Here is a 16,974-nt window from a genome sequence, read left to right as displayed (position 1 = left end):
ATCTCAAATCTTCAATAAATTATGATGGACTGTATTTTGTTGCTAAGAAATGAAGTAAAGTTGCGCAAGTAACGTGAAGGAGAAGCAGAACGGAGTAGCGGCAAAAGCAGTGAGCTCACGAAATGAATGCAAAGTTTAAATATCGGACTTGTGGCATCCACTTCGTAATTTGTTTTTAACTTAGTGCTTTCTGTTCTGTATATAAAAGATTACCTGAACAATGAACACGCAGCAGGCAGTGGCACCCAGCTTTGAGCTGGAAAACGAAAAGGGGAAACCCGCAGCCGCAGTCTAGGCGCAGTGAGGATTGCCATAATGACGATGGCAGATCGATCATTCTTATTAGCAACTGACAAAGAGCATCAGAGACTGAGAGTACGATGAGATCCTGGCAGCTACTCAGAGATCCAAGCAGGGGAATGGTGGCGCTGCGCAGCTGCAGAGTCGATCACTATGGGGTGAGGCAGAGCCACTCCCCCAGCAGCTAGTAGTAAACAGCTTACAGTCACGGCTAACTCCTGGAGCCAAGGTAGAAAAGCCTTTTCCCTATAGTCCAAAAGACTTTTTTTTACTCCAAAATGCAGCCACAGTATGTCCAAAAGAAAAACATAAGTGCAGTCATTTGCATATTGAGAGTCTATAGAGGCTGACAATCTCCTTACTCAGCTCCCAGATCACTGTTGAAACTTTGAGTTTTATGTCAAATCCACATTAATTAAATGACAGAAACTAATTTTCTCACTGCATCTTTGATTCATTTTGTCCAGCTGTAGACTGTTAGACTCTGTCCAATCAGAGGCAGGTATTGTATAGTTGGTGCTTCTAATCAGTTTTCAGTTAATTAAATCCAAGTCTATGGAACACAAAATGTCACTAAAATCACTCTGTCCTTCTAAAAGCTTTCAGAAAATCGTAAAAGTGCATCGAATTGCATCATTTGCCAAATATCGCGATACATATCGCACCATGATCAGAATATTGTATATCGTATCGTATTGTGAGATTATTGTATCGCTACACCCCTAAGTTCTTTTTTTGTTTACAATGTGCAAAGACCTGTAAGTTTTCTTTTAATGAGACTTTCTAAAAGGCTTTTTTAAAGCAGATGTCTGCACCTTATCTTTGCCTCAACCAAACACATTATGACAAATGTATGCCAGCAAAGTAGCATCTTAACCATTTTTCCGGCAGGGCAAAGATGTATCTGTCACTGGTGAAGACTGCCTCATGGGTAATTCATGGTTGCTATTATTGTCTTGGCAAGAGAAGTCAGAGCAGACCATGTTGGGAAAAAAGTTTGGCCATGCATTTTGGATGGTTGTGCACTTTTTCCATGCACACCTTACAAAACTTGCCAAACAGAAAAAGCAGCAGGACTGAGTTTTTACAGGCATACACATTGTTGAATTTACACAGAAAGTTGATATTAATAGTAAAAACTGTTGCTAAAGGTAAAAGTCAGAGGGTCAAGGTGTACTTACAGTTGGATGAGGAAAAAGCTTAGTTTCTTCTTCTGCTACCAATTGATGAATGCAAGCAAATTTCCTCTGCAGAGCCATCTGGTGTTTAAAATGAGGGCTGCAGTAAGCAATGTGCCTGAAGCAGTCACATGCAAATCACGTTTGTAGCACATTTTAGCACAACAAGCCAGTTAAAAGTGTTTTCCATGATAACACCATAATGCAGTACTTAATTATGTTTGGAACAGCAAAAAAGCAGCAACAATTACATTTGATCAAATAGCTACCATAATAAAGAGTAATCACCATTAAATATTGTAATGACGACTGGAATTAATCAGTGATCCAGGGATAACTAATCAAAGCCAAATCTAAACAGGTGGGTTTTTAGCCTTAATTTCAATAAACTTGGTGTTTCAGTGTCTTTGTAGTTTATGTAAGTTTGTTTCAGATTTGTGGAGCCTAAAAACTGAATGCTGCTTATCCATGTTGTCTAATTCTGGGAATGCAGAGTTGAAATGGTTAGGTAAGATTTATTACCCCCCTAAAAAACGCATTTGTTGTTCAGCAACTACCAAACACCAATGACAAATGGGCTAAATAGATGGTTAAAGTTAAAATTATTTTAATAGCTAAAATTTACTACTCTCCAGAATTTCTTTTTGCAGTGCATAAAGTAAAGACATTCAGAGATATATCACTTACAAAGTGCAGATCTTGGAGAACGTGTATAAATCTGCGCTCTCTTGTGAAGACACTAACGGGAGTCGTGGTGTGGGTGGAGCTGCAGGTTCAGTCGCGCTGTACCAGCTCTCACTCAGTTGAGAGGATGCCAGCAGTGGGGAAACCATCGCTTGGATGAAGAAAGCTGAAATGGACCTAAGTGCACATTCAGTTTCTTCTTTTCTTGAATACACCACAGAGGAACTCCAATATCATTTTCAGAAAATGTGATTTGATTTTTGTTTTCTGAACAAGCATTTTTTGGGGGGAAGTGTTGGTCTGTGTGTATGGTTCTCTTACTTCAAACATAGCATGGAGTGACAATGATGTTTTCATGAGAAAACTTATACTAAACTTCTCTTTATGGAGAAAAATGACTGACTCTAACTTCAGGAATAAAAGCAACTATGGGCTGTATTTTGAAACGTTCAACGTGTCCGCTCTGGAGCACGTCTTTCTCGACGACAACATCACGAAATGCGGTAACTTCACCATGGACCCGCAGGCCGTCGGCACCGGGATCTTCCTCGCCGTTTTCATTCTGGTGGCCATCGTCGGGAATATTTTGGTCATCCTGTCCGTAGTGTGCAACAAACACTTGCAGAACATCACAAACTTCTTCATCGTCAACTTGGCAATGGCAGACCTGCTGCTGAGCATCATCGTGCTGCCCTTCTCCGCATCCCTAGAAGTGCTGGGATGCTGGGTGTTCGGCCGGGTTTTCTGCAACATCTGGGCAGCTGTGGATGTGCTCTGCTGCACCGCCTCCATCCTAAGCCTCTGCATCATCTCCATAGACCGGTACATCGGAGTAAAATACTGCCTGAAATACCCGAGCATTATGACCGAGAGGAGGGCAGTTGTTATTCTGGTGCTTGTCTGGGTGTCCTCCACGGTGATCTCCGTGGGTCCCCTCCTGGGATGGAAGGAACCTCCGCCCGAGCATGAGACCGTGTGCGGGATCACAGAGGAGCCGGGTTACGCGCTCTTCTCCTCTCTCTTTTCCTTTTACCTCCCGCTCATGGTCATCCTGATCATGTATTTTCAGGTGTACATAGTGGCCCGCAGGACCACCAAGAGTCTGGAAGCGGGAGTCAAAAGGGAGAGAAACAAGACCGCAGAAGTTGTGCTGCGGATCCACTGCCGCAGCGTGCTGGAGGACGCGCGCTCTGCCAGCTCCAAGAACAGTAAGACTCATCCGTTCAGAAGTTCCCTGTCTGTGCGGCTCATGAAGTTCTCCCGGGAGAAAAAGGCTGCCAAAACTCTGGCCATCGTGGTTGGAATGTTCATCCTCTGCTGGCTGCCTTTCTTCTTCTTTCTGCCGTTAGGTATGTTGAAGATTTATTATTGCTTCTTAAACTCATTTTATCCAGCAGCTCTTCGATTATTGAAGCCTTCCAAGCTATACGTGTTGTGTTACTCCAGACTCCTAATTCTTTGCAGAGGTGTTTAAACATGTTCTATATCAAGTCTCAACAACAAACTGCAGTGCGGTTTCAGGACTGTGTAAGGTAGACACACACATTGTTTCCATTTGCCTCCCAGCCCTCCAAAAAATCTGTAAACTGTGTAATGCATGATTTTCTGCTCTGCCCAGAGTAGAAACACTTTTTGCATCAATTACAGCTTTACTCTGATAGACAGGACTTTTTTCCCCACTACTTCTTGAAAAATACCATATGGTTAGTTTGATTAGATTAGATGAAAATAGTCTGTGAACCAAAGTTTTTAAGTCTTCTTTTAATTTTTAGTAATTTGTCCATATTTTCATTCAAGCAGGAAAATAAGGACCTCTTATTTTGAGACCTCTACCCCAGTCTCAAACATTTTGCTGCCTCTGACAAGTTTTATACCAGTATTATTATTTACTTAGCTTCCTGCATCTTTCCATCAACACTGACTACCTTGCCTGTCCCCTAGCATGACGCTGCCACCATTATGCCACACCTTGGTAATGGCATGTCCAAGACAATGTGCAGTATTCTTCCATCAATAATTCTCTCCTTGCGCAGCTTGCTCCGTGTCTTGTTAGATTTGTATTGTACTCTTTGCATTTTTAGATGATAGATATTAAAACAATCCTCTGAAAAATCTTGAAATGATCTTTTATAAACAAATTTTTTTAAAAACTTTTCCACACCTTTCTCCCTAACATGTCAGTTATGTTTCTTGGTGTTTGTGATTCTTTGTTCACTAAGTCATTTATGGAACAGCTGTCTTTAAGGCTAAATTACACAAAGACTGACTAATTTTGCTGATTTGATAGCTTCTGAAGAAATTTGTTTGTGAGTAGTTTTATTTAGGAGTATCACATTAAAGGGGCCTGGACACAAACAGACATACCACTTTTCAGATTTTAAGTTTTTAAAACATCTTTAAACCATGAATAATTTTCTTTCCATTTCACAATTATTAGTTTTTTTGTGTTGGTCTTTCGCACAAAATCTCACTACAATACACTGAAGTTCATAATTTAAATGTGACTAAATCTGAAAAAGGGTTTGAATACAAACAAAGCACTGTAAAGGTGAATACTATTTGCCGATGAGATCAGATATTTCTCATATTAACTATGGATGTTCACTGTTAATAATTGATGTATTTGTATTTGTAATCATTTAGAGTGATTAAGTATTTTCTACCACTTATAGTACCATAATTAATCAGTGAGTAACTCTAAATTAACCACAGAAACATGTAAGGTAAGGTCTCTGGTAAAATAAAAGCAGGCAAAAAAGGTATCTCTAGTGCCTCCAGAAAGTTTATTTTGGGGGAGCACTAAAAACCCTGAAATAGGCCACAAAAAAATTTACATTATTTTCATTAAAATCAAGCATTTATCGTAATTACAAATGGAGCAGCAAATACATGACTCTTGCAACATTTGATCGCTAAATTCATTGCTTCTTCTTTAAGACTTTTTTTTTTTTTAACATAAAACCAGTTTAAAAATATTAAGGGTATATAAAGTAGTTTCACAATGACGTTGTCAAATATTTGGAGGTAACAAATTGGGTGGAAAGAGTCACTTAAAAGTGGTTTGAGCTGAACAACAAGAATAATCAGGTTCCCTGTCTATCTGTCCTAAAACAAGAACAGAACTGAACTGTTGAGACTCTAAGCAATTTAAAAGTGGTCAAACAAGCAGCCTATACATACATACATCATAATTCATGTCCATAATTATTCCGAGTATGTAGAATTTATGAGAAGACTAATATAACTGGCTTGAAAGAGAAGCCAATAGACTGGCCTTCTTCAGTAATGAAACTAAATGCTTCTAAGGCCAAAGAGCTGCAACAGCCATGTTAATAATATTTATAGAGGGTTAGTTTCATATATTTAAAGGCAGAAAAGTTATGGAAAACTCCTCATATTAAATGCCACTTTCTGCTTTTAAAACAGGGTTCTTAAACAGTCTTGGAAAGTTTGGTGAAACATGAATATCATGAATCACAGCTACATTCCCTTCCAGTTTGAGTTTTATATACTTGATTGTTTTTCATCATTTTTATTAGAATTATTTGCTAATATTTGTCTACCCTTTAGCATTTTTTAAAATTGGGAACATTATTAGCATTTTCTGAAGATAAATCTGGTGTTGCCTTCAGAATAATAATAATAATAATTAAAAAAAGCAGATGGGGAAAAAAGCAACTATTCATTGATCTATTGATTTTTTCATGTTATTTTTTTCAGTTTTGCTTGCTAAAAACTAATTTCCTAATGTTGATTGTACAAATACTTTTGACCACTGCAGAGGTAGTAGACACATGCAGCACAAATGATCAAATTATTCTTGAACTAAAACCCTGCTTACTGACGGTTTTCCTTCATATTTTGTGTACGTGCGCATGCGTGTGTGCGTGTCTGGGGGGGGAGAGGGGGGGGTGCACGTGGGTACATGTGCGTGCGCGTTTGTACTTGTACTTGTGCTATGCAACACATAGCGGACCACTTTCACAATATGTAGCAACAAAGGGAGGTCATTTGTGGAAAGTGGAGAGAGGAAAGTGCTTGGGTTTGGCATAAATACAGTCACTATGGAAGTCAAAACAAAGTCCTCAGTTTGCATAGAAGTATAAGTATGTGTGTGTACAACTGGTGCAACTATCAACATTTTCTGTGAGAGTAAAATGTTTTCTTTGATTTTCCTATAATTTTCAAATGAAATCTTTGTAGAAACCTTTGAAGTAGTTTGAAATGTCTCTCTTCAGTGCTACAAGAATGACATTTAGGAAGTGTGATAGCACACTGGCAGAGTAACAATCTGTCGCCTATCATTGCAAAAGGCTGAAAACATGCCTCTGAAAGGAATCAAACTGAAGTTTGATCAATGTGTTTGATTGATTGTAAAAGCTATTTTGAACAATTCCCAAGCATCCCATCAAGTCTTTTGATATCTCACTCTATTCTTACTTTAGAGCTGTTCAGCAAAAGCAGGAAATTATGCAAAAACAGAAGCTGCTGCCACTGATTACATAATTTATTAAGTAGAAGAGAAAATGGCAAGTATATATCTATGCAAAGTGTTATAGAGATTATTATTTCTTGTGATTATAGATGTGTAAACACATAAATGAGCATTGTTACAATTCCCACAGCAACCAAACACTCTAGTTTTTAATAACAGGACTTAAATGAATAATCCATTTGTCTTATGAAGCACATTTAAGTTCTCAAACACTAAATTTGTGATAAAAATCAAATAAGTTTAATATAATCTTTGTTGTTCAAATAGCTGATTCCTTATGAGCCTTAATAACTTCTAATAGGCTTTATTAATCAGGAATAGGAGTGTTTATTTTGCAGTTAGTTTGTAAAGCATAAAACCCTTCGAGCTGAAATGAAATGAACTCTTCAAGCTGCTGCCAGTCTTTGCTAGGATTCTCTTGCAAAAGAAATTTTAAATATCAGTCGGATTTTCTTGGTGAAGTAAGGGTAAATACATTTTTTTAAAAATCAGTCTTTGTTAAAACCATCTGTTCAGCAGATCTTTTGCCACAGACGTTGTTCAGTGCAGGGTGGTACGCCGACTTCCTCTCAGGATTTATTTCAAAACATAACATCCCCACAGGGATTAATGACATATCACCTTATCCCTCTCTCTGTGGGCCGACTGACTAAATGACTGATTGATGATTATGGAGGATCTTGCTTGCACAGACTCAGACAGACACACTGATTTTGGTCGATTGAGGAGATAATCATTAATGACTAACCTTTTACAGAGAGACAGAGGTGTAATTTTAGCACTCTGGGCCAACAGGGTCTTCTGTCTGCGATGATGCAAATGAAGTCGTAACAGTCTGTCTCATCTTTAAATCATACAGGTTAGCTCTGATAATACTTATCTTTAAAATGTAAGTGCTTTAGACAAAGAGTTACTAAAAAATACAGAGAAAGATATATTTTTAAAAATCATGTTTGTCTTTAAAAAAAGCTATCATTTGAAAGACTATGCATCCTGACAAATTAAATTGTAATACTTCACCAAAATATTGACAATTTTTGTGATTTAATATAAAAAAATATAATCATTAAAAATATCCTATCATTAAATAGGATTTTTGCACAGCCTCACATGATGCAAACCCCAGAGCTTGTAAAACAGTTTGCTTTATAAAATGTAATGCTTTTCAGACTCGAGTACCTGTGGGATTGTAACCTCTAGAAACAGTTACTGTATATGTACAGTAAATGTTTGTACAGCGGTTGTGCTTCATGATGTCTTCTAAACATTCTAAAAAAGAAACAACACAAAATGCTACCTCCTTCCTTGAATTGTTTATGATCTTATTTACAGGATTCCTATCTTGTACAAAACAAGATGTTCAACAACATGAGCTTTACCACTGGGCTCACTTGTGACAGACAATTTGCTTATAGTATACCAGACAAGGCCAGTTCACACCCACACACACACACACCCACACTGTAATTTCCACTGTCTTACAGGAAGGAGAATGACCAGAGGAGAAAAATGCTTGAAAATAAGAAATACATTAATGAAAATAAAAAGTAAGCATAAATATTAAAGAAATATTTAAAATTAAATAAAAAATTGCTAAAAAGCTAAAAACAAGTCAATAACAAAGGTGAATCAATCTTTAGTGTTTGTGTGAAAACTGGAGAGAGAATTCATCATGTTCTGAGTTTGATTTAAAGAAGTCAGAGGTTTCTACAAGTTGCTCCAGAACTCACTATCAAAGAACAAACAAACAAATAAACAAAAAAAAAACCCCACTAAATGCTGCCTCCCTTTGTTTAGTACGGAGCCCTTTAGATGGGGATTTTTTTTGTGTGTTCCCTCGCAATAAGTTTTGCGTTCCCTTGCAATATGCTTACTGCAATATTTGCTGGTCTATTTTGCATACAGTCACAAATGTCAATTTAAAATTTAAAATATCTACACATATAAAGCACCTCAGTGAAAATGTGTTTATTCTGAACTCTTTGGTGTAAGAAATTTATTGAAAACCATTTTGTTCACTGCATGTTTCTGTCTGTTTGTGTAAGGTTGAGATGGAACTGCACATGAAAACGACCCTTTAAACCATTCAAACCACCAACACAGAAGAGACACAATCAAAACTGTCAGATGACCTGTGATAAAAATTCAGTAATAGTCCAAATAGTTTGAAAGTATTTTTTTCTTTCTTTCCTACTTATGGAAAGTTTCTGTTTATATCATAGGTTTGTGGTGCCTTTCTATCCTAAAGAAAAACACATAAAACTTCAGATATTTCACAACAAGATATTAAGATAAATGGAAAAACCTTAAGGAAAGCTTATATAGTAGCAGAAAGTACAATGGCCACCGTAGGAAAGGCTTACAGTATTCAATTATGCTGGATGAACTGATTAGTACATTATTGCGAGAGAACGCAAAACCTATTGCGTTACCTCGCAAAAGTTTTGGAAGGTAACCTAAAAGAAAAAAAATTCCCTATGTCCCCTAGAGGGCTCCGTAGTTTAGTCATATATATTTTAGTAAACAGATAAACAAATCTGTAAAAGTCAAACACAACATATTTTGGTACTTAATAGACTTTTAGTGAACTTCAGCATTATTTGGTGTAACTCTACTACCAGAGGGCAGCAAAGTACTTACAATAGTGGCATTGAGTTGAACAGTGGCACTAAGTAGACATGCCACCTTGGCTCTGTGCTTGAGGAGAATTCTTGACAATGCACTAGTCTACACATTTCTTACAGCATGCTGACTTTCTGTGTGCAGATGTGACAGATGAGAACTTTAAAAAAAATTAAAAGTCTTAACTTGGACTGTTTGATAACAGAAACCTTGGAAGTGGGCCCAAGAATAAATCACTCATCGTTTTATTTCAGTGCAATAACAGTTATCACCTAAAAAAAAACAAATTAAATACAATTTCTCACCTGCCGCTGAGACGTACTACCAGTGCTGCGCCATCTGTTAGGAGCAACTTGATCACTGAGACACCGTTGCTGTATGAGAGTCATTATGATTGACATTAACTCTGAACAACTGACATTTTACACTCTCCCAATATCACCACACTTTAGACTGGAATATATGAAATATTGTTTCCATCCTTCCACTACACAAATATGTAAATACACAATTTTTCTCTCAATTACCTCTACAATAAACAAAAAATACACATTTTCACACATTGATACAGCTGCAGTTGTCAAAATTGTAATGAAATTAGTTCATGTTAAGTGAAATCTAACTTTTGATTTATGATTCCTGGCATTTTCCCAAGGTTTACATGTGTTTTTGTGATCCTTGTGAGAAGTTTAAGCCTGGAACAGCGTTAGACCAGTCAGTTTAACATAGATAAAATATCTATAATAAATCTGAGTCTTCGGTCTTAACACGACTCTGGTGTAAATAAGGTTTATGTGTAGCCTCAATGTTGAACTCAGATCTGTAGATTAAGTGGCATTATATATTTTTTTCAATTTACTTTTATTATTAAGGCTTCATCTTCCCCCAGAACCATGGCTTTTCTGACATGTCTTGTTCCTTCAAAACAACAAACCCCCTGCAATGCATTGATACATGAAGCGCCCATGTCTCTAAGCTAAAACTGATCTAAATACAGTAACTACTAATATATAGAGCTCTAGAAAAAATGAAAAGCCCACTGCATTGAACCCCATTGAAAACCTCCTGGTTATTCCACCAAATATTGATTTCTGAACTCTTCCTGAGTTAAAACATTAGTATTGTTGTTTCTAAATGAATATGAACTTGTTTTCTTTGCATTATTTGAGGTCTGAAAGCACTGCGTCTTTTTCGTGATTTCGACCGTTTCTCATTTTCTGCAACTAACTACAAGATTTTTGCTTGAAATTTCAGAGGCATCTTGTCATAGTTCATAGAATAAAATAACAATGTTCATTTTAATCAGACATTTACATATAAAAAGTAAAATCAGAGAAACTGATCATTTCAAGGGGTCTCTTATTTTTTTCCAGAGGTGTTTATATGTAGAAACTTTACATTTGCAAGTATTCAGTCCTTAGAAGTTAAAAATATTCTGATTTGTTGCAGTGTGGTAATATAAACCGCTCTGTAGTTCAGTAGCATTCTTCATTTACTATATATTTGTAGTCAGTAAGGTAAAGATAGTGGCATGTATTCGCTGAATTCAATCAAAGTACCTGGCGATGACTTGGGACCAAGATTTGAAGGGTTAAATAAAAAAACAATAAAACATGTGCCTCAAATTTTACATTTGAAAGAGATAACTCCCAAAGCGTTGCACCAAAGAGCTGTTAAGGATTATCTCTGCTCACATAAAAAGAGTCATCACAAAAACGTTCCTGAGAATCATGACAGATCTTCAGACTCCTGGGTGTGATTCAGTATTTCACCCAAAGTGCTCAAGTTTTGCTTGCACTCATAGTTTGCCTTAAAAGGTAAATCTGTGTATGTACTGAAACACCAAAGTAAGATAGGATTCAAAAAGGGCAGTCGCCTTGCAGACATAAAAAAAAGTAAACAAGTTGACAGGCAGTAAACAAGCAAAGTCGGGGGAAAAAAAGATCAACCTGTTGTCATGGTGCTTGGCCTTGCGTCAGAGTGGTGAATCATGTGCTGTCTGCCTTGAAGGTGATGTCATTTTACTAAGAAAAATCTGCGTTAAAAAACATCCCTCAATATCTCTATTCATATTAGGTGAGCAGATCTGACTTGGTGAATATTTCTTGTCAAAGTTGAAAGAGAGATATAAATAACACTCCTGTAAAAAAACCCCCTCCTCTAGTAGGCTGTATTTTATGGTTCAGTAGATGACACATTCATATGCATTTGATGGTACACAGTGTGTTGTCTGTAGATGATATCAGAACAGCATGAGACCATCACTATGAAAATTACATAGAAGGCATTTCCACGTAAGACAATTGAACTTCTCGGTTTGACATTAGCATGCTGCCAGGCAGCCACTGTGTCACTGTTCAGTTCTGTGTGACATAAAACCTAGACTGGAGGGTTGTCAGGATAGGTGGGAGAACAGTAAGCAATCACAAACAAAACATTCAAGAAAATACAGTATTTTATAGAAAAAACAGATTTTAGAAAGAAACAACACAGTTTTGTTTTGTGCTGTGCTCAAGGTGTTGTTGAGCTCAACATTTTAAATACTTCCTTGTACAGCACAAATTATTTACAGCATCTTTGGGTTTTTTTTTTTTTTTAGAAAGAAACTGCACTCTTTTACTTTTAAAAAAGACAAAAGAGTGGAGTGTACAGAATGCTACAAACATCAACAACCCATTTGTAAGAAAGCTTTTTAAATTTTTTTTAATGTTTTAGTTTAATTGCAAGTAAGCATGAAAAAAGTACCAAACCTTTTATTTCCGGACTACAGGGAGCCCCAAACTACAACCTCATAACACTCTGAAAATATGGTGACCCAAAATAGTGCACAGTCACTTACGGTCAAGAAAGTGTTACAGTAATATCAAAGTGCCTTGCAAAAATATTTAAAAATATATATTTTTGTAATCTATTTTGTTGATAGAACAATGTAAAGTGATACATTTTTTTGCAGTGAAAAAAAAAATGACACAAAATAATTACAAATAAATGTCTGAAAAGTGTGGTGTGCATTTGAATTCAAAGTCATTGCCTTGTATCTTGGTAACTACAGCATTTTGCAGATTTTACTAGACTTTTCCATTTAATCCTAAGGAGTTCCACTTCAGACAAATTGCATGGATAAGCATCTGTATATTTTGGACTTGGATGTTGGCCTATATTTTAACAAGGCAATGTAACACAATATGTTTTTTGTCAGTAAATTCTTAAAATAGTTAACTTGTATTTTTACCCATGCATTGTTCCATCAAATCTGAACATATTCACTGTCCTGCTCAAAAGAAACAATCCCTCAGCTTAATGTAGATATCCCCTTGTTTTATTGTGGGGATGGTGTGTTTACTGTGACATGCAGTGTTAACTTTTCTTCCTACTTTGCTGCATCCCCTAAATATTTTTCAACAATGGGTATCTTTTCAACCCCCTTCCAAAAATAAGTTTCAGAGGATGGCCATGTTTTGGCAAGTTTACATTTGTGCCATGCTCTTAACATTTTAAGATGCTGCACCACAAAGTACTCAATGAAATGTTCAAACTTGGGATGTTCGTAACTTGATTGAAATTTCTCCACAATTTTCTCCTTGAGCTTTCAGCTGTGTTTATTGGTCTTCATATTGCTTGCTCACTAACATTCTCTAACACAGCGGCTCCCAACTCTGGTCCTCAAGGACACAGCCATGCAATCATTTGAACTGACATATCTAAAACATGTAGGACATGGGGGACTGAGGGCCAGCGTTGAGAACCACAGCTCTCACAAATCTCTGAAGCTTTCACAGAACACAGCACCAGTTCACAACAAATGTGGCACTTTACAAAAAAATTTTTTTTCAATGCTATCACACATGCATTCCAATTGATCCTAGAGATCAAATATTAATAATGTTGACGATCTTTCACAGCTTCACTCCTTTTCTGGGTTCCCTGTCTGCCCACTTTCCGATACTCAGTTACAGCTCTCCTAGAAAAGCCTTTCTTTCCTCAGAGATTTTGCACAACCAAAAGATATGATTCAGCCTGCAGTATAACCCAGTCCATGTTTCATCTAACATATTTTCTGTCCACAATGGACGCTGCCCTAAAAAGAAACCTGGATCATCCACTGCATATGCACTTTCCCACACCGTTAACAAACTACTTGCTGTTTTGCATCCTGAGTATCTGAGTGATTTCTGCATGAGGGTCAGGAAGCTTGCAAGGGCATGAGAGCTAAGCATGCCATTACTCCAAAGTTATGTAGGAAAACTTAAAAGGATCTGTCTTTCACTTCACCCTGGCTCCAATGAAATGGATAAAAACCCACAAGTGGGGTAACATTTTTGATTGATTGACTACTTTATTTTGAGCTTTTAAAGATATACGTCATGCCTACTGTGCATGGGGATTTAATCCTAAGTTTCATGTCGGGATACCTCATTGAATTTCCACATGTATTTTAATTTGAGTACATTTCATAAAAGTATTTTTCGCACAATAAGTACTTTTCAACAAGAAAGATTGATAAAAGAAGCTACACAGCAAAATAATTTTCACTCTAACATAAATTTAACGTGATTTAAATAAAGGAAATACTACAATTTAGATTAACAAAGGGATATATTACGGGAACATTCAAGTTTTTATGTATTTCCTGTTAGTTTGGTCCTCTTGGTTTAATTCAAACACCAAAAACTCACAAAACAAATTGTATGCTCATTTTATGCTGCTACAGGGCCAAGTAGAAGCATAGAATCCCTGTATTAGTTTAATGAAATTTGATTTAAGATTATAAATGTAAAAGGGATTTTCTCCTCCAGTTAACAACCATCTGCTACTTTGTGTTGGTTTTTTACCAAACTCCCAAGAAATATATCGACATTTGTGACAAATGTAAAGACACTTTGTGGGTGGGAATGCTTTTAAAAGACGCTTCAGGGAAAAAAAAAGTAAGAATTCTCTTACTGTGCAAAGATTTTGCTACAAAATTCATATTTCTTTTTGTCTCCATCTGTTTTTCAGGTTCTTTTTTCCCAGCACTAAAACCATCGGAATCTGTGTTTAAGTTTATCTTTTGGCTGGGATACTTCAACAGCTGCATCAACCCAGTGATCTACCCCTGCTCCAGCAAAGAGTTCCAGCGGGCGTTCACTCGGCTCCTCAGATGCCAATGTCACCAAAAGAGGAGGGTTCTGCGCCGCTTCTATGACCAGAGGTGGAGAACAGCTATGAAGGGAATGACCAGGGATCACATGAGGGACTACGCTGCTGGCTATCCAATGCATGAATCTTGTGGAAGGTCATTGATACACAAGAGGAAACATTGCTCCCTGGGGTTAAAGAAATTGAGCCTGTTTTCACCCCTGCAAAAGTCCTCCTTCCAGTTCAAAGAAAAAGTGAACGATCTCTCCAATAAAATCAAAGGAGGAACAGGAAAAGGCACTCCACCTGCCCTGGGCGAGACTGAAACAGTGGAAACAGTCTCTATGGGGATTTACAATTCCTGTGAGCAGAGCAGTTTTCAGTTCTACGATTTGGCAGAGTGTTACGGCCTTAAAGAGACTGACATTTAGAGAGTCTATGAGGACACTTTTAGCTATTTTCAAAGGACCATGCTGCTTCTTCTCTCCAGACACTGTGATGGAGCATACTTCTATGGTCAGAAAATGCAAAGAACGGCAAAACTAAGAGCAATGACTTGACACCAGCACAAACTGGACTTAACCTTTGTTTCATTGCAAGTCGTGTTTATGTACATGATGTGGATAAAAAGTACAGTTTTGATTCCCTGGATTTATATTTAGTCATTTTAACACACGTTCATGTTCCTCAGCCCATAACGTGGGTTAGTCTGTGTTGATGTATTCTGTTAAATTATATTTCTGACAGCCTCCTTCTGTTCAATTATTAGGCAACTCATGATGTGTAAAATGCAACTGTGACATCTATGATTAAAAAAAAAATAGGAAGAACAAAAATCTTCTAGCTGCTTGGAGAAAGTGCAAGCATAAAAGTCAAAAGTGCAATTTTTATTGTTGATTCAAACTTTGGAGTGTAATACATCAGAAATATTATATTCCTTCTGTAATGTTTGTAAAGTTTATCTTCTGTTGCATTTGTAGGGCAATCCGATACAAATATGTACATCAAAATGTAATTTGCCCTGCCAAGTGATCGCAAATGTGAAATAAATGTGCTTCTTTGTGTTTTGTAATGTAATGTTTTTGTCAGACATAAAGCAAAATAAAAATGGGAGAAAAAATATTTGAGAAATTTTTTTTTGGAGAAAAATACTTTTATGCTTGACAAAAGAACACACTGATTAATAAATCCGCTGCATTTAGAAAATGTCATTGTTTGATTTGGACCTTTTTCTCTACAAGACCATTCATATATTTTTTTTTGATTCAAGGTTATGCTTAGTATGTTCTATAGATTATTCTTAAAAGCAACAAATTAAATGTACAATCTCTACACACTTTATATGGCTGTGCAAAACTAATGTAGTTGGAGTTGATATCTGTTCAACAGGTTGCTGTTTTGTTCTAAACTAAAGAGCTATTTCACCTTTTTAATGAGAATCTTTGTTACACTTGTGTAAACAACAAATCTCAGCACAGAAATAAAACAATGGTTAGTGAGAATTAAGAATAGTCATCAAATGTAAAAATAAAACGTTCATATTTGGTTTCTAGGGGCTTTCCATAAACAAGCGGGGTTAGGAACCATGGAAAGAAGGACTGTGTCAGCTGGCACTTTTTGCGAGAACTTCCACTGTGTTTATCTGTGTGCAACCACTGCATCCTTTATCAATTTACTTAACAACTTTCCAACAAGATTTGTATTCATAAAACTTTTTAGAGGGGTTTTAGAGAACACAGTAAGGAGTATGTGGCCTTTACTCAGCCAACAAGTTTGCTGGACCTCCATCTGATGGGATCTGATGACATCTGTTGGTAGCAGACCCCACTACTACACAATCCAGATTGCCGGTATTTGCTCAAAATTCAAAGACAAAGACAGAGGATAGAGAAGGGTAAGAAAAACTAGACACAGCCAGATTCAGGATATATTTTTTTAGAAGTTCCTCTTATATTTACTCTCTCATTCCTGAAAGAAAAAAAGAAAACGAGAAAGAAAAAACTTTTCAAAGCTTTTTACCAACTCATGTTAGAAAAGTCATCCACAGCCATATGTTGATTCCACTTTCACAGCTTGCAGTTACATGACGCATCAGAGGCAGCCAAAGTGACAGCCTGCCCAGACTCCTAATTGTGAACTGACAGCTTTGATCCTGTTTTAACGATATGATTCTGAGTAAGGCTCTGTGTTAATAAACAGACTGCAGCTGGTGGCTGACTATTTTGAGGACTAATTTGCAGTGCAATCTGGGCACTCAGTATCTAGGATTAAGCTACGATTTACATTAGGAGGCATTATGCAGAAGAACACAGACCTTCAAGTTATGTTTTTGAAAGCCAATTTTTTTTCACTGACTACCTTACTGTATGCAGTAATAGACATAAAGTGAATTATGCTTTCAACATTTAGAAGCTGTTAGCAGATGTACATGTAGCATCACACAAGACCACATTCTTGTTTTGGATAGCTTGAAATTAATTAGACAGGCTTTTTTAATCAATCAATCAATCAATCAAGTTTATTTGTACAGCAACAAGGCAGTTCAAAGTGTTTACATCATGAAAACATAAAAATATC

General features: G+C 36.8%; 1 protein-coding gene across 1 annotated transcript; it reads left to right on the top strand.

The window, feature by feature from the left end:
* The first annotated feature begins 2,064 nt into the window (after positions 1 to 2,064).
* adra1d (adrenoceptor alpha 1D) lies at positions 2,065 to 15,494 on the top strand. Its single transcript, XM_028016364.1, has 2 exons — positions 2,065 to 3,511; positions 14,278 to 15,494. The coding sequence occupies exons 1-2, from the start codon at positions 2,518 to 2,520 to the stop codon at positions 14,826 to 14,828; spliced, it is 1,545 nt and encodes a 514-aa protein (XP_027872165.1). The 5' UTR covers positions 2,065 to 2,517; the 3' UTR covers positions 14,829 to 15,494.
* Positions 15,495 to 16,974: the final 1,480 nt, after the last annotated feature.

Source organism: Xiphophorus couchianus, chromosome 5, assembly GCF_001444195.1.
Source record: "Xiphophorus couchianus chromosome 5, X_couchianus-1.0, whole genome shotgun sequence".
NCBI classification, from domain to species: Eukaryota; Metazoa; Chordata; class Actinopteri; order Cyprinodontiformes; family Poeciliidae; genus Xiphophorus; species Xiphophorus couchianus.
The sequence above is the reverse complement of the archived record's forward strand: the minus strand, read 5'-3'. Positions and strand labels throughout refer to the sequence as shown.

Bases quoted from the DNA above. Each gene is read 5' to 3' on its own strand.
- adra1d (XM_028016364.1), top strand. From the start codon at position 2,518: ATGAGAAAACTTATACTAAACTTCTCTTTATGGAGAAAAATGACTGAC. The intron at 3,512-14,277 runs GTATGTTGAAGA...TCTGTTTTTCAG, and splicing joins CTTCTTCTTTCTGCCGTTAG to GTTCTTTTTTCCCAGCACTA.